The following is a 21,120-nucleotide window of genomic DNA, read 5'->3' as shown; positions in this document are numbered from 1 at the left end:
AAAAATAACAAGAACAATGTGATATTTTTCCATTGAGTAAAAAGATTCCATTTAAAGAAGCATCTTTTATTTTAACATTCTAGACTTCCTTATTCTATTACCATTATTGTCAAAAATATTCTTCATTTTATAAAATGATGGGCACTCATGGAAGAATATGTGTGTGTAATAGAAATGTGTTTAATTATATGTGATTATTATATAATTATAAATGTATGTCTGTATATAAATAGTATGTATAACAGACACACAGAAATTGCCTTAATTGATTAAATAAGAGGTCTAAACCATCGCAGTTCAGTTCGGTCACTAAGTCATGTCCAACTCTTCGTGACCCCATGGACTGCAGCACACCAGGCTTTCCTGTCCTTCACCATCTCCTGGAGCTTGTTCAAACTCATGTCCATTGACAGTGATGTCATCCAACCATCTCATCCTCTATCATCTCCTCCCACCTTCAATCCTTCCCAGCATCAGAATCTTTTCTAATGAGTCAGTTCTTCACATCACATGGCCAAAGTGTTGGGGCTTCAGCTTCAGCATCAGTCCTTCCAATGAATATTCAGAGTTGATATCATTTAGGATTGACTTGTTTGATCTCCTTGCTGTCCAAGAGACTCTCAACAGTCTTCTCCAACACCATAGTTCAAAAGCATCAGTTCTTTGGCACTCATTTTTTTATGGTCCAACTCTCAGATCCATACATGACTACTGGAAAAACCATAGATTTGACTAGATGGACCTTTGTTGGCAAAGTATTGGCTTTACTTTTTAATATGCTGTCTAGGTTGGTCATAGCTTTTCTTCCAAGGAGCAAGTGTCTTTTAATTTCATGGCTGCAGTCACCATCTGCAGTGATTTTGGGGCCCATGAAAATAAAGTCTATCAGTCTTTCCATTGTTTGTCCATCTACTTGCCATGAAATGATGGAACCAGATGCCATGATCTTCATTTTTTGAATGTTGAGTTTTAAGCCAGCTTTTTCACTCTCCTCTTTCACTTTCATTAAGAGACTCTTTAGTTCCTCTTTGCTTTCTGCCATTAGGGTGGTGTCATCTGCATATCTGAGGTTACTGATATTTCTCTTGGAAATCTAGATTCCAGCTTGGGCTTCATCCAACCCAGCGTTTCTCATGATGTACTCTGCATATAACTTAAATAAGCAGGGTGATAGTATACAGCCTTGACGTACTCCTTTCCCAATTTGGAACCAGTCTATTGTTCCATGACCAGTTCTAACTGTTGCTTCTTGACCTCCATACATATTTCTCAAGGTTGTCTAGTTTTCCATCTCTTTAAGAATTTTCCAGTTTGTTGTGATCCACATAGACAAAGGCTTTAGTGTAGTTAATGAAGCAGAAATAGATGTTTTTCTGGAACTCTCTTGCTTTTTCTATGAGCCAACGAATTTTGGCAATTTGATCTCTGGTTCCTCTGCCTTTTCTAAATCCACCTTGAACATCTGGAAGTTCTCAGTTCATGTACTGTTGAAGCCTAGGTTGGAGAATTTTGAGCATTACTTTGCTAGCATGAGAGATGAGTGCAATTGTGTGATAATTTGAACATTCTTTGGCATTGCCTTTCTTTGGGATTGGAATGAAAACTGACCTTTTCCAGTCCTGTGGCCACTGCTGAGTTTTCCAAATTTGCTGGCATATCAAGTGCAGCACTTTCACAGCTTCATCTGTTAGGATTTCAAATAGCTCAACTGGAATTCCATCACCTCCACTAGCTTTGTTCATAATGATGCTTCCTAAGGCCCACTTGACTTTGCACTGCAGGATGTCTGGTTCTAGGTTAGTGATCACACCATTGTAGTTATCTGGGTCATTAAGATCTGTTTTGGATAGTTCTTCTATGTTCTTGCCACCTCTTCTTAATATCTTCTGCTTTTGTTAGGTCCATACCATTTCTGTCCTTTATAAGCCCATCTTTGCGTGAAATGTTCCTTTGGTATCTCTAATTTTCTTGAAGAGATCTCTAGTCCTTCCGATTCTATTGTTTTCCTCTGTTTCTTTGCATTGATCACTTAGGAAGAGTTTTCTTATCTCTCCTTGCTATTCTTTGGAACTTTGCATTCAGATGGATACATTTTTCCTTTTCTCCTTTCCCTTTAGCTTCTCTTCTTAACTGTTTGTAAGGCCTCCTCAGACAGCCATTTTGTTTTTTTGCATATTTTTCCTTGGGGATGGTTTTAATTACCACCTCCTATACAATGTTATGAACCTCCATCCATAATTCTTTTGGCACTCTATCAGATCTAATCCTTTGAATCTATCTTTACTTCCACTGTATAATCATAAGGGATTTGATTTAGATCCTACCTGAATGGCCTAGTGGTTCTCCCCACTTTCTTCAATTTAATTCTGAATTTGGCAATAAGGAGTTCATGATCTGAGCCACAGTCAGCTCCTGGTCTTGTTTTTGCTGACCGTATAGAGCTTCTCCATCTTCGGCTGGCTGAAAAGGATACAGTCAACCTGATTTTGGTATTGACCATCCGGTGATGTCCATGTGTAGAATCATCTCACGTGTGGTTGGAAGATCATGTTTGCTATGACTGGTGTGTTCTTTTGGCAAAACTCTGTTAGCCTTCGCCTTGCTTGATTTTGTGCTCTGCGGCCAAGCTTGTCTGGCACTCCATGTGCCTCTTGGCTTCCTACCTTGCATTCCAGTCCCCTATGATGGAAAGCACATCTTATTTTGGTGTTAGTTCTAGAAGGTCTTGTAGGTCATCATAGAATCGTTCAACTTCAGCTTCTTCAACATTAGTGGTTGGGGCATAGGCTTGGATTACTGTGATATTGAATGGTTTGCCTTGGAAACGAACAGAGATCATTTTGACATTTTTGAGATTGCACCCAAGTACTGCATGTTGGGTTGTTGATTGAGGGCTACTCCATTTCTTCTAAGGGATTCTTGCCCACAGTAGTAGATGTAATGGTCATCTGGATCAAATTCGCCTATTCGTAGGCTAAACCAGCTAGCCCATTGAATCTAGAAACCTGGGAATGGCCAGCTTAGCTAGAGTACCTCTAAAAATAAGCAGCCACAAACAAGCGTGGTCTTCAGACTGTAGACTGTGGATTCAGACAGACCCACATTTTAGCTCTTCCCTGCCTTTTAACCATTGACAAATAACATTCCTGCACCTTGGTTTACTCAACTGAAAATGTAGAGGCTAGTGGTACCTTCTTAATGGTTCATGTGAAAGTTAGATGAATATATGCTATCACATGCTTAGCATTGGGTCTGGCACACGAGATACACCGTGTTAGCAGTGATTGGTATGATTTTGCTATGACTGCGGCTACTACTCCCACCACGTTTATCTTAGGCCTGGTAAGAGAGGTTGGGAACCACATCACAGGAGCTGGAATTACCTGCGTTATATCCCTCCCTAAAGCTCGTTCAGTTCTTTGAAGATTATGGTAGAGAGAATAGGTTAAAAAACTAGGCTAGCCACTTGCATTATGAATTGAGGCTGGCAGTAGCTCATTTTCATGCAAATATAGGCAGACATGGAAATAAGGCTGCCCCTGCTAACCCGGCACCCATGGCCCACCAGACAGATTGCCTGGGACTTCTCTTGCTATGCTTCACTCATTCTCCTCATGATAAAATGAAGCTGAGACATCAAAGCAGTTGAGGCAAGGCTCTCTGATTGGATACTGAGAGAACTTTGCAGAGGAAACCTGTTTGTTCCTTGAGGCAACAAATCCTATTGCTGGAGATCTATGTGTTGACCTGTCTTTAGAGCAGTTAAAATTCAGAGACCAGGAGATGGCAGAGGTCGAAAGATGGGAAAGAAGGAGCAGAGAGTGGGCATCATAACATGCACCCCAAGATGCAGAGGAAGTGTCTGATTTATCATCCAAAGGCATCTGAATGTGACTCCTCTTGTTACCATCAAGAATTTCCCCTCAGAACTTCCCTGGTGGTTCAGTGGCTAAAACTCTGTGCTCCTCAAGTAGGCAGCCTGGGTTCAGTCCCTGGTCAGGGAACTAGATCCCACATGCTGCAACTGAGACCTTGGCGTAGCCAAATAAATTAAAAAAAAAAATTCCATCATATGTCCTTGGCCACTGGTATAACCCAGATATCTCCTTCTCCTTAGGGATAATTTGCACTACATCCAGTTCTCTGTTCCCTATCTGCCCGGTCTTGAGCTGGTCATGATGCTCTTAAGCCTTGAGAGGGATCTGCACTCCCCAACATTTGGGGGATGGAAGGGCTGTCCCTCATGCGGAGCAACCTGGCAGACTCTTTCAGGTTGTTTTTCAAAGCCAGAGCAGTTCACAGAGTGCACTGGTCTCCCCACACAGCAAAGCCAATTCCTCTAAAAATAGCTTTCTTTCAGAGAACCCACAGCGAGACAGTTCACTGCAGATTTGCCTCGAAACTGAGCTCCCACCAGCAGCACAGTTCTTGCTGCTCCCTGTCGTTTCTCTGAACCCGCTCCAGCCTCCAGCAGGGATGATTCTGGGAAGAGCGAGAGGCCCACATGGTCTTCTGGTCTGTGGTCCTCATCCCACCCTCCCAGGTCCTCAAGGCTTGAGAGGGACTGTCCGTACCTAGAGCTCCTTCTTCATCCCTGTCCCATCTTCCATTTTCACTCTTTCACCCCACTTAGTGTCATCCCTGTCTCCTGCCCTCAGTTCTAACAAATAAATTTAGCTTCTCAAGAAAGGTTATTGTTGTTTAGTTGCTAAGTCACCTCCAATTCTTTGCAGCCCCACGGACTGTAGCCTGCCAGGCTCCTCTGCCCATGGGATTTTCCAGGCAAGAATGCTAGAGTGGTTGCCATTTCCTTCTCTGGGAGATCTTCCCAACCCAGAGATCAAACCCATGTCTCCTGCATTTGCAGGCAGATTGTTTTACCACCAAGCCCAGAGAAAGGTTGTGGATGGACTTAGATGCCAACTCATAAATCAGAGCATCTAGGGAGAAAGGTAGCCCCATTTTCCACCTGGCCTCACCTCAGCCCTATTGTCTATCTGCAGTGGAGAGATAAACAGTGGTTTATCTGCTTAACAAAGCAAGTGTGCGCCTATGACACTGGTCACCAGGGAGTTTTTAAGAGAAATTAAAAAAAAAAAAAAAAGCAGCCAGCAGAACAAAAGGGTTGGAGGACTCTGGGTATCACCAACATCTGGGATTCTTAAAACGTTCTGAGGACACTGGGTTTCTGGGGGACTGTCATGTGGAAGGAGGGGGATGGGGTGGGTGGGGACAGGCAGAGTAAAGGGGAAGCCCGTCAGGCAGCAGAATAAGAACAGAGCCTTGAGATAAATAGACCGGGGTGTTTTTTATTTTATTTATTTACTTATTTATATTTGGATGTGCTGGGTCTTCGTTGCTTTTCAAGGACTTTCTCTAGTTGCAGCAAGCAGGTGCTAACTCTCTAGTTGTGGTGTGCAGGCTTTTCATTGTGGCGGCTTCTCTTGTTGCAGAGCATGGGCTTTAAGGAACGTGGGCTTCAGTAGCTGCAGCACATGGGCTTAGTAGTTGTGGCTAGAGAGCTCTAGAGTGAGGGGTCAATATTTTCAGCACACGGGCTTAGTTGCTTCTTCTCATGTGGAGTCTTCCCAGACCGGGGATTGAGCCTGGATCCCCTGCATTGACAGGCAGATTCTCAACCACCGAACCATGAATGACGTCCAGTCCTGGGGTTTGAATCTTGCTTCTGGCTCTTTGGGTACCTGTCTTAACTGCTTAGGGCTTCTCAGGTGGCTCAGTGGTAAAGAATCCACCTGCCAAAGCAAGAAGGTGCAGGAGATGCGGGTTTAATTCCTGGGGTGGGAAGATCCCTGGGGGAGAAAATGGCAACCAGTACTCTTGCCTGGGAAATCCCATGGACAGAGGAGCCTGCAGGGCTACAGTCCTTGGGGTCACAGAAAGTCAGACACAGCTGTGCGACTTAGCACACACGCACACTTAACAGCTCATGTTTCACTCAGTTCCCATCTTTGCAAAGTGGGGCTCATCATCCCTACTAGGGATTCCCCATGAGGGTTAAATAGCATACTTGTGTGGAAAATCAGCACAGTGTTTGAAAACTACTAAATGGAATCTGAAAGGGAAAAGCTGAGTCTCATGTCACGTGTGTGACATGATAGAACGCTTTAGTTTCAAGTTCTCATTTTTTTTCAGAGTTGATGACAAAGGTTTCTCTGTTAGCGGCGTCTGAGAATATGCATATTATCATAAGAGCAAACCTGACCCTGTGTAGGCACCTCTGTTTTCTGAAGGCAACGCCACGAACTCTGCAGAGCTGGTTAGGAATGATTCATGCCACATATGCCCACATGCTTCATCTTTGTTGTTATTTTTTCATATCTATTTAATTTATTTCTTTGGCTTCACTGGACCTTGGTTGTGACATGCAAGGTCTTTCATTATGGCGCGTGGGCTCACTGGTTGGGGCGTGCAGGCTTGGTTGCTCTGGGGCACGTGGGATCTTAGTTCCCCAACCGGGGTAAAACCCACATCCCCCGGCATTACAAGGCAGATTCTTAACCACTGGACCACCAGGGAAGTCCCATGCTGTTTCCGTTTTAGTGACACTACTTGCTTTGTAGTACTGTTGCAGGAATCAAACGAGCCAGTGTGCAGAGGACAGTGTCTGGTGTACAGCAGGCCCTCAGTAGGTGGTAGATGTCCATCATCATTGCAGCCAGTGTTCTAACCCAGTTCCAACACCTCTTTATCAGGTGACTTGCTGCCACGGTCCTGCTCTGGCTGTGTCCCTGCCAATCCCTCTGGCATCACGTTGACTTCTGTGTTGCTAGAAATGTATTGTGCTCAGCTGAGTGTTTGCAAATGACAGATCATTAAGGAAGCACCGAGGAACTAGGGCAAATCAATACAGCGCACAAATGGCTGAAATCCCCATCAGATGTTCCCATTGTTTCTGGTGCCGGAAGATGCTCAGATGTTTGATTTGTATGTTTGTTTTTATGCTAGTTCTATTAAATCAGTTTGCAGCCTGAAGAATGTTTGCCAAAGAAAGACACACATGCCAGTTAAGAGAGACTGAAGACAGCTGCTGGCTTCAGATGCATCCCAAATGTGACAGTTTTTGCTGATGTTCATGCTTCTTTTTGTCCTTCACACTGAATTTTTGTCACGGGAGCATGGATCTTTGCATGCTTGCTCCAAGCTGTGTAAAGCCCACCAGAGGGCACCTACCGTGTAGAGCCTGTGGCCGTGGGGCACACACACCCCCCAGAATTCCACCCTTGACCGAGGGGCCATTTTCCTGAGGATGAACAGGCAGTACTAAAGGAATGGCGATGCCTCGGCTGCAAATGGTATTCAGCAAAGCTTGGTGACTGAGAGTGCGGGCTTTCCAACTGGGTGAACGTGAGTCTGAGTCCCAGCTATAGCTTTTCCTGGCTTTGTGAACTTGAACTAGTGACTTAAACTCTCTGAGCCTCAATGTTCTCATGTTTAAAGTGGGAACAGTGATAAGGAATAGGACCTGCCTCCAGGAGGTGTAAATATTTAGACAAACCTGTGCAAAGCTCTTAGCCCGATTCCCGACTTAACAAGTACAGGCTGATACATATTAGCTCTTGTTGTTGTTATCGTTCTCACCCTGGCTTTAACTTCGCATTTGAAGTATACGGACCAACTCTGGAGTCCGCTGAGGCAAGGCTAACCCACATCATGTCCTGGCCTTGGCACTCTATAAGGGGTTGGATGTCCAGCTGGTACCCACAGCAGCAAAGCAGGCAGAGAGACTGCAGAGATAAAGACCCTCCCCAGAGTGTGCAAGGGTTAAGAGTACAAGATACACAGCAACGTCCCAGCCAGGGTTAACTTCACAGACTAAGATCAGAGTTCTTTGTTCTTTGTTCAAAGTCACACCTTTGCACTCTGCATACATTTTATAAATACACACACACACACACATATACATATATATATACACACATACATATATACTTTCCCCAACCCAAGGATCCAACCCGGGTCTCCTAAATTGCAGGTGGATTCTTTACCATTTGAGCCACCAGGGAAATCCCAAACACACACACACACACACACACACACACACACACACACACACACACACACACACACACACACACACACACATATATATACACACATACATATATACTTTCCCCAACCCGAGGATCCAACCCGGGTCTCCTACATTGCAGGTGGATTCTTTACCATTTGAGCCACCAGGGAAATCCCAAACACACACACAAACACACACACACACACACACACACACACACTCACACACACGCATCTATATTCCACCTTCCCTCAACTTCTACAGCCTTTTTTACAAAATACCTACTTCAGAGGGTACATGATGTCTCCGAATGAGAACTGGAATCCTCATCCCTTAAACTTTCCTGGGACTTTGGGAAAGCTGCCTTAGTCCCTGGGCCTCAGTTTCTCCGTGTTTTCAGAGAAGGCAGAGCATCCACTGGGTAAAGGAAAGATGCCATCTCTGGCACTTAAAGCTCTGTCGCTTTGGATAGGCTATTGGGTCCCTGTAGGTTTTATTTTCCTCATCTACAACATAGGACCAACACAGCCTGCCTCCACAGTGTAAGGACTCAAAGAGAGAAACAGACATAAATCAACTGGATTCCATAAAGGACAGCTCTTCTTGTTATATTAGCAATAAAATCTGGTTCTGTGATGGGCCATCTTGGGCTCGTCTCTGTCACCACGTTATTAAACTCCTGGGGACGGATCTCACTATCACCTCCTACTCCCTGACTCACCCCTCCCTTAGCTCTGGCACCCCTCACTAAGGTGGATGTTATTTCTTACGCTCTGCGCGGGCAGCTGGCTAACCTGACTTGCATGTGCTCCTGGCCTGAGCCAGGAGCCGTGGGTCTTCTTGCAGGAGTGGAAGGGGTTGCCATCGTTACAGCGAGTGGTTCTCTCCAGAGGCATCCTCCAGCCCTCAGCCCCCTGCCAGAGTGGCAGGTGAATCCCAGGATTCCTGGAGAGCATTTGCTACCCGACTGGCCACCCTAATGGTCCACAGAGCTGCTGCCTTGGCTGAGAAATTCCTAAACTCTGCTCAGCTGGAAAATGAGAATGTCCTTGGACCCTCTCAGTCAAGGCAGCCTGCCCAGATCTGCTGCCTCTGTGGGTGGCTGTATCCCATAGCTCTCAGCCTCTGCAACCTCGTGGCATGCTTTTTGGCTCACCGTGAGCCAACCAGGCCCCTGTCCAGCCATCCTGTGCCCACGAGCCCAGCAGAGCACACCCCCGCCCGCTCCAGCCCCACAAAGGCTCTCTTAATAGACTGTGGCAGTCTCATTTGTAGACTCGATTCATCTGGCAGCCAGGAATGATCTGTCCTGATGCTCCTCTCTCCTCTCACCCACCCTTCCTCATTCTCCCCCCAACCCCTCACCCCCTTCCTTCCGCCTGGAGAGTGATTTGTCTGTGTTATGGGTAGGCCTGACAAACCATTCCACATTAGCAGCTAAGATGTTGTTTGAAATGGGAAAATTGCTGGCAAACTGCTCCATTAGTGGTTCCAGTAACAAATACTCTCTTTCCCTCAATGAAGACGAGATTGCAGGGGCACAAATTAATATGTCTGTCTCCCCTTTTCTGCAGTGGGGATTACTCTTCAAGATGAATGGGTTCATCCCAGCCAGAAATGTGCCTCCTCTGGATGTCGCCTCCAAGGGAGCCAGCTCCTCCTGTCTCTTCCTTCTGCTTCCCCCAGCCCTCCCCTCCACACACACACATCTTTTTGTGTGTCTTCCCAGCAAAGGGTATGGGGCTCATCCATGCCAAATGAGGAGGTGATGAAAAGATCCGCACCTCGGAGAGACGGGAGATGGATGAGGAGGAGATGCTGAGTCCTCAGCCTGGGCCAGGCCCTCATTCATCACCTCTAATAGAGGGCCCTGCCTCCCACTCATGCCCGTTTCCCACCACACCTGTTCTTGGTGACGGGAAGTCATTTGAGAGATGAAAGAATAAAGAACGGAGAAGCATGCTCACACCCCACGCTCCTTCTCTTCCGAGGAAGCTGTGGGCCCTGAGCCTGCAGCTTCTCTTGTTCTTTCTGGAGTAATAGAGGAGGAAGCATTTCAGCAAATCTGTAAGACAGTAAAGCCACAGACTGCAGCGGCAGCCCCAGGGGAGTGGTCCATTCTGGGCCCCTGGGGCCCTCCAGATGTCAAGGAGCCATTTTGATGAATGTCAGGCTGGAAGCTTCAAGACTTGTAGACTCCATCATATTAGAACAGACAGTTAAAAACCCATAAACAAATACTGAATCATTAGGTTGTACACCTGAAATTAATATTAAGTTCTATGTCAATTATACCTCCATTAAGAAAAGAAAAGCCCGGAAATGAAGTCAGCTTTGGTCATGTCTGCCTGTGCAGCACGCCAGCAGCAGGGTACTTGAGGTTTTGACTGAATGGTGACTTGCTTCCAGGATAGACAGGCAATGCTATCTGTCCATCTCTCTTTGCTCATCCTTCTCTTTATCGCTTTGGCTTTTTCAGCCCTCTGGTTGCTTCCTACAACATTTCCTGAAGATGACACCTGCTTCCCAAAGACAACTTGTCATCAGCAAGAACCCAGTATGCTCAAGGAGAAGTCATCTCTTCTAGCTTTCTCCCAGGGGAGTTAGACACTGGGCTGGGCACCCCCAGACACCAGAACATGAATCTCTGGCCTTTGGACAGCATTTACCGACTCTCTCTTGCCCAAGAATGTGCGCTGTTGATGGGGGAAACCATCCTGTCCTCAAGGCCCCAGCAACCACTTGATGATTAATAAATGGTTAATTGACTCTTCTCTGCTCTGTTTCTCAGACGCCTGGAACAGAATTCCATCAAATCCATTCCTGCTGGAGCCTTCACCCAGTACAAGAAACTGAAGCGCATGTGAGTCTCCCCAGCGAGAAAGGAGGCCAGATCTTTTCAGGTTGAGGGGTCATAGGTATAGTGGGCAATCTCCCCAGATAAGGAGCTGCATGACCATGCTTGGGAGATCTCAATGTTAGACCTGGAATGTCTCCCAAGACTGGGAGGTACGGCCTGAGTGTTGCCTTCAGATGGGGAGGTGTGTGGGTTCAGGAATCTCAGAGCTTAGGCGTCTCCAGCAAAAATGTGGTAAAATTATCTGGGTAGGAGGTGTGACTGAGTTGGCCTAAACAAGGCCCCATCTCACCTCTTCACTGCCCTCTGGCTTTGGGGGTGCGGACCTCAAGTAGGCGCTTCAGTGGAGATGTGACAGTGAGTCCGTATGACCCCACAGCAGCATCACCAGCACCCATACCACCATGCACACATCCAGCTGACAGATGCTTAGCAGGTGTCCACTGGGTGTAGAGAGCTGTGCTGGCATCTATGCGTAGAAGACGAACTAAAATGAAGTCTGCTCTGATGGTGCTTACATATTCGAGTGGGAGGGCAAATATCAGAAATTGTTCGGTACTAGAAAGTATTGGGTTGGCCAAAAAGTTCCTTTGGGATTTTCTGTACCATCTTATGGAATAAAATAAAAGAAGGGAAGAGAGTCATGGAGAGGCCGTCTCCAGGAGGGTTGGCCCATGAAACCCTCTGTGTGTGGGTGACCTGAATGAAGGAAGGGAGGGAGTCTCGATGAGCTCTCAGGATGGTTTGCAGAATAGTGAGGCAGAGTGGAGTGAATGAAGAGGAAAGTGGCAGAGACTGCAGGAAAGGTAGGTAAGGGCCAGATCCTATGGACCCTTGGTCAGGACTTTCTAATCTTTCTAAGTGAGATAAGGAGATGAGATCATCACCCTCAGCCGTGATGCTCCCCATCCTTGCCATGACCACCATATTCAGTATTACGCCATCACTACATCCTATCGGTACCCGGTGACACCAACGTGGCTCACAGCATCTGAGCCTCAGTGCCCTCATTCCCGCCATCGTGGCAACATCATCAGCACCGCCCCTCCCCTTCACGTGACTGCCGTGAGCACTTCTCTGTGAGTCAGAGTGGGGTACTCTGAAGGGAGGCTAGTAGGATTCAGATACTCCCCCAACCATTGCCATCGTAGATATGAAGAACCTGGGAGGGAGGCTCTCGTCCCTTTTCCAACCTAAAAAATCATTTATGATAGCCCAGTAATCGCGGTGCCATCTTCGTTGCGATTGCTTCCCTTCTCTGCCCCGACAAAGGAAGGAGAGAGTCACGGACCTGGTTCTGTTCCCTTCCTCTGCAGGCTGGCTCGTCAGCCTCCCTTGAGTAGCAGGGCCTACATTAAAGAGGCTAAGTGTCTGCTGGCTCCTTTTATGTTAAAAAGAAACACCCCTGAGAAACAGTGGCATTGGTAGACTTTACCCTCAGATATCAGGAAACCAACTTCCCATCTCCCTGGAAATCCAAACCAAACAAAATTTTCTCCTGGTACAGTTCCGGAAGTAGAAACCAACATAGTGTGCCAGCCTTGAGCACATTCTCCTTCCCCCCACTAGGCAGCGTTCCTGTTGGAGGGGCTGTATAAATATAGGCCTTAATATTTAAAACCTTGGGTCATTCATCTCCCGGTCTCCCTGCTTTCCCAGCTCATTTTCCATCCCCCCCCCCCAATTCATTTTTAAAGCCCAGCTTGATTATGCAGCCAGATAGTAATTTCAGTGAAAAATGACAAATTCAGTCACTGCCCCAACCTCTATCTCTTGCATGATTTAAGTGACTACTCTCATTTTTTGTGAAGTCCAGGTAATTTAGAACATGGCTATGTTTTACTGTCCTTTCTCCATCCGCTTAGAATTGCCACGATCTGTGCATTCAAAATTCATAAGACCTTCTCAGTTATGATCTGGGGAGTCAATTTCATTTTTGATCATTTTAATGCTATTGATATTTACTATGATGCTCTTTTTTTCCTTCCCAAGAGGATGGTGGTAGGAAAGATAGAGCACTTAAAATTTTTTCTGACTAATAGAACATCAGAAATCGAGACTGAAGTGCAAGGGCTTGGGAGACGTAGGGTCCCTGGTGAAAACAGATTTTAAAACACAAAGGGTGAATTCCTCCCTGGTGTAAGTGACCAGTTTATCTCTACTATCTCACAGAAAGACGTTTTCCTTCAATAATGAATGAACCACAACCTCTTCTTATCTCCATTCCAATGACAAAAAAAAGTTTTCCTGACTGAATGGCTTTGTCCCTGAATAGAGTGAATTTCAAGTGGTCAGCTTAGTGTACAAAAAGTATTTCCAGGTAAAATCTAATATAAAGGTTGTACTGTGGTTCACTCACTCAGTTGTATCTAACTCTTTGCGACCCCACGGACTGCAGCATGCCAGGCTTCCCTGTCCTTCACTATCTCCCAGAGTTTGTTCAAACTCACATCTGTTGAGTCAGTGATGCCATCAACCATCTCATCCTCTGTTGCTCCCTTCTCCTCCTGCCCTCGTCAGGAGGAAAAGACCCCAGCATCAGGGTTTTTTCCAATGAGTCAGCTCTCGCATCAGGTGGCCAAAGTATTGGAAGTTCAACTTCAGCATCAGTCCTTCCAATGAATATTCAGGGTTGATTTCCTTTAGGATTGGCTGGTTGGATCTCATTGCTGTCGCTGGGACTCTCAAGAGTCTTCTCCAGCACCACAGTTTGAAAGCATCAGTTCTCTGGTGGTCTGCCTTTTCTATGGTCCAACCCTCAATTCATACATGACTGCTGGGAAAAACCATAGTTTTGACTATACAGACCTTTGTTGGCAAAATGATGTCTCGGTCTTTTAATATGCTGTCTGGGTTTGTCATAGCATTTCTTCCAAGGAGCATGCGTCTTTTAATTTCATGGCTGTGTTCACCATCCACAGTGATTTTGGAGCCCAAGAAAATAAAGAGGAGGAGGGAGCGTAGGAGCATTAGGGAGGATGCCGCAGTCTTACAGGGCTGGTTAAGCGGGAGCACTGACACTTGAAGGCCACACCGTCAAGATGTTGAGTTCTTTCCCTCCCACGCTCTTAGGCAGAGCAATATTCCACAAGTGCCACCAACTTCTAGTGTTTTAAGCTCATATTCCCCACTTGACCCTCGTCAGCACTGGAAGTTACCACCTCTGTTCTGAACAGCCTGCAAAGGCCACTTCTCCATCATCCAGGGGACTAGGGTAGGTTTGAGACTAACCATTATTCTGAAATACTGATCTCAAGTATAACTCAGGGACCACCTGCCTTGGAGTCACCTGGAGATTTGCTATGCATGCAGGTTTCTAACCCCAATTCCTCAGCTGGCCAAATCAGACTTTCTATGGGTGTGTCCAATTTTTTTTTTTTAATCTTTCAGCCTCGCTTCATGGCATGTGGGATCTTAGTGCCCCAACCAGGGATCAGACCTGTGCTCCCTGCATTGCAAGCATCAGGGGAGCCCCTGAGGGTGCATTTTAATAAACTTCTAATGGGGTTCGAGAGCCACTAGTCAAGGATGACCCAGACACCAGGAATCAGCTCTGGGGCCACCTGATGTGGACTGGGAGGGTCAGGCGTGGAGCTGGGTGGGCACTCAACCTTCCTAGGCTGCCTTCCTGTCCAGGGCCACCACCTTCTGCACCCAACTCGAAAGTAGAAAGGAGACAGGAGACACCATTTCTGTGCCCAAATCGCTGTGTCTGATCGCTTGTCACTCCTGGTCCTTTACCCTCCATGGCTGCTATTTCCTTCCTACAGAATTAAGGACCACAGTCAGTTCCCAGCTAAACCGTTACTTCTCCAATGTCTGCGTGCATGCGTGCCTGGGCACTCAGTCATGTCCGACTCTTTGCGACCCTACAGACTGTAGCCCACCAAGCTCCTCTGTCCATGGAATTTTCCAGGCAAGAATACTGGAATGGGTTGCCATGCCCTCCTCCAGGGAATCTTCTGACCCAGGGATCGAACCAAAATTGCTTGTGTCTCCTGCATTAGCCAGCAAGTTCTTTACCAGCTGATCCACTGGAGGTGGGGAGGGCAATCCCAGGTCTACTCCCCAGCATCTTCAAATCATGAGACATCTCACCTTGTCCTTAGAGAAAAATGCTTCTGGAAGTTTAGTTGTGAACTGAAAACTAATTTGCACTGACAAGGCTAAAGCAGAGGGCTTCCCCACTGGTCACAGAATTTTCTCTCACATGGTAGAGGGCTCAGGACCTTGAAGGGACATTCCACTAGGGATGTCACCAAACAAAACAGACTTTCTCATGATCTAAGTGCAGACTGTGCGCTTGCCTGAAGTGCCTTGCTCTGCAGCCGTGCTGAGGCCCAGCAAGATTAGGGTAATCTGGGGCATTTGCTTGTTAAGACCCTTATACAAAAAAAGAGCTCTGAAGAAAAGCCTGGTGTAAGCTGATGAGTTTGCGAGCACAATCTGTGGATTTGTTGGAGGCTCTCTCGCCTGCTCAAGGGATAAGCCCACCAGCTGTGCCTAAGAAACCTTAACCTGAGAAGTAGCTCTCAACTCACAAGCCATGGAAACAGGGAGGGAAGGGAGCAGAGACCTAAGCACGAGTTGTGGGGCAGCCCTTCTGAAGGCTAGTTTCCCAGGAGGCGCTAGTGGTAAAGATCCCAGCTGCCAGTGCAGGAGACAGACAGGGGTTTAGTCCCTGGGTCAGGAAGATCCCCTGGAGGAGGTAACAGGCAAGCCGCTCCAGTATTCTTTGCCTGGAGAATCCCGTGGACAGAGGAGCTAGCAGGTTGCAGTCCATAGGGTTGCAAAGAGTCGGACACGACTGAAGTGTCTTAGCACACACATGCAGAAGGAGCAGAGAAACAGGCTCAAGGAATGCACTTCAGAGGCTAGGGGAGCTGGGCGTCTGACCTCACTGGAAGCAGTTGCTTAGATGTGCTTTCTTAATATTCCCCTGTCTCCTCCTTGTTGACCCTCCAAGACCCCCAACTTCCCCTCTTCTTCACAAAAGCAAAGACCCGTTGATTTATTTTGTTAAAGAAGAGGCATCAGAGTTCATTGTAGCTGGAAACTGGAGCATCTCCACATCCAGGGACAGGAGCCCAGAGGCTGTCTCTGAGCTAATGACTTCTAAGAGACATCTCTGCACTCAGGGAAATGTCGTTTGTGAGAACTAGATGTGGGTGTTCAGAAGTCACTGGGGTGCTGCAGAGTGAGCAACCTCCTGATCGGGGAGATTCCAATGCCCCGAGGCTGGGTTAGCTGCCTTCTAACACACAGCATCCTTCTCACTCACATTGTTTCTGGTCTTCACCACCCTGGGCTTGCTTTCGTCCAAGAAGTATTGCCAGTGGCAATCCCATGTCTCAAAGTCACCATGAGACTCTCATGATGTCTTTACACCACACGGCCTGAAGATGTACTGAACCAGAGACTGCAGTCACTGCTCAAGACCACCATTCAGGGCAGGGAGAAGTCGCTGGGGAGGCAAAATGACTCAGGACTTTGGGGGGGAAAAATAAGCATTTGCCAAGACATTACACAAGAAGGGGAGGCTTACAGGAACCCTGGGCTATGTTTGGGCGAAGCTGGCTTTTGCTTCATTTATGCTATAATTGCCTGGTTCTGCAACCTACGATAAGGCCCTCATCTAACTGGGTGCCATTTCCCACCTGCAAAGCGAAGGCTGCCGTGTGCATGGCCGTATGTCAAAGTCAAGGTGCCACGAGTAAGCGTGCTTTGAAATCCAAGAAGAGTGATACACATATATAGTGCATTTTATCATGAGGCATTTGAATTGAATGATCTTTAAGCCGCTGCTCTCGCACTATAAATAAATAAATAAATTGACTGATGAATTCATCCTCATCATTTTGTATACCTGCGATGCTTGGTCCACCCCTCAGATATGGCCATTGTGTTCTCAGACTTTCCTGTTAATTTTTCAGAGACATCAGCAAGAATCAGATCTCGGACATTGCTCCAGATGCCTTCCAGGGTCTGAAGTCGCTCACGTCTCTGTAAGTGGAGAGCAGAGGCATGTGGGGTGGGGGTGGGAGAGGGATGCATCCATATTTTCCAGGAGGTGTTTATCAAGCTTTTATGTTCCCTTACACACTTGTGGCAACCTGGTAAAAGAAACAAATACTTCTTCAGGGGAAATTGATCTTGGGGAATATTTCTACAACCCAAATGCATTATTTTTATTGATTAAGTGCCCAGCAGCCTTCCCAGTTATTGGCTTCTAATTCGAATGCATCTTGTCCTCCAACCACATCCCCCCGCCTCAGCAGCCCTGTCCAGGGAGATGGAGAGAGAGGATTGTAATGTATGATTAGTACCACGTGCCCATTTTTTCCATGCATGTGGCCTTGTCTAGGGAGGATCTCATTTTCTTCCCCTGATTTTAAGGCTTTCTCTCCAAACCAAACTCATGGCTATTGTTCTGAGAATGTATCAACCCCATCCTGTAAGCCTTTCTCGGATTTTGAAACCTGAAAGCAGGCTATTGGATGGAACCAAAGCTGTGCCTACCAGGGGCTCGGAGACCCTCTGGGGCGGGAAAGCATAGGGCTTTGTTCTGCCCTGCCGGTGACTTGCCCTGTGGCATAAGGACCATTGTGCATCTTGTGTGCATGTTCCCTCACAGGCAAAATGGCACAGTGACCCCTCTCCTGCCTGAAATGCGCTCATGCCTGCAGTCACAACAATCCCTGGCAGTACTTACTGAGCACTTACTGTGTACCTGGTACTCTTCTAGGAGGCTTGCAAACTTCATCCTCACGAGGACCTAAAATATGAAACCTGTCCTCATCTGTCTTTGATCGTTCATCTAAAAACTGGGTCATCTAAACTCCACACAAACAGAGGGTTTTGTCTCTTTCGATCCTGGGTGCATCTCTGGTACCTCAAACAGTACCTGGCATGTAGTGATTGTGCCAAAAAAAAAAAAAAAAAGACATGTTGAATAAACAAATGTAACTTTGGATATCCAGAGTCCACAGTAACAAGTGAGAAAGGCAGGATTTAGACCCAAGCAGTCTGACTCCAGAACCATGCTCTTGATCTATACCCCATCTATACCGCATCCTGAGATAACATGAAAAGTATAAGATAAGCTAAGGTATCATCAGTTGATATTTGCATTATTTGGTGACCTGCCCTACCTGACAAGGGTAAGGCTGCTCAGAGGCGAGCTGTCCGTGCTTTGTTTCTCTGTGCAACCTATTTGTTTAATTGATGAGTGGGCAGGTAACAAGATACACATTTTCCCCCACCTGGCCCTATCCCGCTGGGAAGGGGCTGGAGACAGAGAGGTCTCTTGATTCAGCTGTTGCCTGCTGCTGGTGGAGTAAATTAGTTTCATTTATCAGGTAAAACATCTGGTTGGGATATCAAAGACAGGATTGTGCGTAAGATTAGTGTCTGCTTATTGTGCTGAAGATCACAGAGGAGGCGGGAGAGAGGCCGTCTGCCACCGGGGCCCTCTCCCTGCTCCCGCCTCCCTGCCCCGTCTGTCTGCTCCCCCTTTGCTGGGGTCCGGGAGCCTGCTGAGGACAGTGAGACGCTTCCTGTCCTACAGGAAAAGAAACTCAGAATCTGGTTGCCAAATGGGAAATTGGCATGCCGCTAGCTAATTCTGAACTCTATCAGGGCATTGTTTAAATGAAGTGCTTCTCATTCCCAGTACATGCATTCATCCATTCAACAGACGCTTGCTATGCACTGAGCAGCCTTTCAGGCGCTGAGAATGTGGCGGTGAACTGGACAGAAAAGTCTTGGCCTCAGGGAGCTTCGAACAACAGCACGCCCTGCCCAGAGCGAGGAGTGGCCAAAGTAAAGGGCAAGAAAGCCTTACCCCATACCTGTTCACTATTCTCTCAAACAGGCGTTTACCGTGTTAGATTCCGTTCAGTTTTCAGCTCTAGGGAGCCAGCCATGAACAGTCCGCATGATGTCATCACACACATGGGATCTATTAATCTGTTAAAGGGGGCTGCAGAGGACACACAGAAAATGTTTAAAATAAATAAGTGTATAATAATATAACATGACATAATGAAGAGGGATGAGGTAATAAAAAAAGGTGATAGAAAATGACTAATTTAATGTATGTAAATTGTTACTTAATTTTAAAAAATCAAATGCAGAAAGAAAGAAAATGTTGACTGAGATATTCAAGAGAACCTTCCAAGGATGAGTGTTTAAGCCCACATCTGAAAGGAGGGAAGGGAAGTCCAAGAAAAGAGCTGAAGATACAGGCAGACAGGTCTATGCCCAGAAGCCCCCACATAGACTACAGCCCACATCAGCCATCAGAGAGTGGCTTCGACCCACTGAGGCTTAGGCACACCCCACGTGGACCTGTGATTCAAGGACCCCCTTTCCCCACCCTGCCCGTCCCCACCCTGCCCTGGAGGGTCTGCCATCCGCCAAGCCAAGCACACAGTGATGCTACCGCGTTTGGCACAGTGAGCAGTGAGACAGTCGTATGAATTACAAATGGGAGCCTGGGCCATCGTGCTGACTTTTATTTAGTCATTAACTTGTTGAAACATTAATGAAACACACCCGCAGGCTGAGCGGGACACTTACTCTCTCCTGGTGGAGTCTGGAAAATGGGGGGTGGGTTTATCTCTCCCATTTACCATTTCCTCATCCTAATATTTTGCCTCCTCAAAGACACACCACAGCCTGGATTTGCAGTCTGAGTGGGAATCAAATCTTGGGTTAATTCAGTGTGCTCCAGGCCTTGAGAGGGAAACATTTTTTTAAAAGATCTTTCTTAGCTAAGTTCCCTCCATCTCAGAGGAGGCTGGACCCAAGAGATCATCAGCGTCTGTGCCATGGATGAGAGCAGAGAGAAGCCAGCGGTGTCTCCGGAAGAGCCAGACTCAGGAGACTTCTTCCCCACACTTCTGGTGCGTCAGAGGTCACCAGAGACCAGCCCTTGAATAGGAGACCCCGTGTGAGGGACTCCGTAGGCTGGAAGACAGAAGGGTGAAAAGAATTCCTTGGTTCCTGGAGCTCAGAGAATAGAAAAAAGAGGCTGGAATGCAGAAGCTGCTGTTACTGCAGTTACAGCTCCTTGCTCCCTAGTTTTTCCAAAGAGCCAGTCCTTGACTCAGCAGTCCTTGAGCCAGCTGGGTAGGACCTCAGATATCCAAAGCCCTGTCTAGATGGATGATTAAAGGACTCAGTTCAGGAATTCCTTAGGATGGAACAGGATATTAAAAGGAAACATTCTGTAGGCTGGGCTCAGCCTGATCGATACCCACTGAAGACAAGAAAACACAGGGCTGGCTGGCTTCCCACACGTCTTGTTTATTGCCAGGGTGTGAGTCATATTAGCAGCTCTGGGAGACACCACAAAGGGACTGTGTCTTCCTATTGTGGGTTCCTTATTGAGTGGGGCTGCCCAGGAGGAGATGAGGACGGAGTCCCTTCCTCCTCGCCTCTCAGACGGCCTGCCCCTCCAGCCTCAGAGGCGCGAGCCCGCTGTCTCACTGGTGAGGAGGAGGGAAGAGGTGGGCTGGGGACGGCGATGCTGAGATGCCACCGGAGTGGGCCGAGGTGGTGACCTCCTGTGTGAAGGGGTGACAGCGGCCTCTCACCCGTGGTGACCACTGTCCCCTCTGCTCTTCCCCAGGGTGCTCTACGGGAACAAGATCACGGAGATTGCCAAGGGACTGTTTGATGGGCTGGTGTCCCTACAACTGCTGTGAGTAGGAACTTTGTCACTAATACTGTCTTTAGAACTGTTTACAGGCTCTTTTCTGCAAACTTTGAGCTGTGCTCTGTAGTGTTCTCCTTTTGACTTTGTGCTCATTAAAAGGAAAAAAGAAATTGTTTTGAGCTATCCACCCCTCACCTCCACCGCCTCATAATGGTGGAAAGAGAGCCAAGGAGTTGGCAGGGGAAGGCTGAAGTCAGTGGACACAAGCGAGGTGATACAGCTTGGGAGCCTGACCCACACAAGAATCACTACCCTCAGGCTTGGGGGGCTAGAAATTAAGCCGGAGTCGAATCCACAATATTGCTCAGAATTTAGGGAACTAAAATATTCATGCACTGTATTCCGATACTAAGGCTGAAACAGAGCTGATGGTAGACATGTGACCTTGAGGAGGTAGGGGTGGGGCAGTGAAATAATCAGGAGCATAGTCAGTCACTGTTATGACTCTATCTGGGAAAGGTATGGCTGAGGGAGGAAGTGTTTATTTAATTTAAAGGAGGATTTCTTGCC

At 47.1% G+C, this 21,120-nt stretch overlaps 1 protein-coding gene across 1 annotated transcript in view; it reads left to right on the top strand.

Moving 5' to 3' along the window:
• SLIT3 (slit guidance ligand 3) overlaps nucleotides 1-21,120 on the top strand; it is a 719,548-nt gene that overhangs the window by 567,969 nt on the left and 130,459 nt on the right. The window contains exons 10-12 of the mRNA XM_018065519.1: nucleotides 10,824-10,895; nucleotides 16,823-16,894; nucleotides 20,524-20,595. Coding sequence (XP_017921008.1) covers nucleotides 10,824-10,895; nucleotides 16,823-16,894; nucleotides 20,524-20,595 — 216 coding nt within the window. The remainder of the gene's footprint in view (nucleotides 1-10,823; nucleotides 10,896-16,822; nucleotides 16,895-20,523; nucleotides 20,596-21,120) is intronic.

This window comes from Capra hircus, chromosome 20 (assembly GCF_001704415.2).
Source record: "Capra hircus breed San Clemente chromosome 20, ASM170441v1, whole genome shotgun sequence".
NCBI lineage: Eukaryota > Metazoa > Chordata > Mammalia > Artiodactyla > Bovidae > Capra > Capra hircus.
The sequence above is the reverse complement of the archived record's forward strand: the minus strand, read 5'-3'. Positions and strand labels throughout refer to the sequence as shown.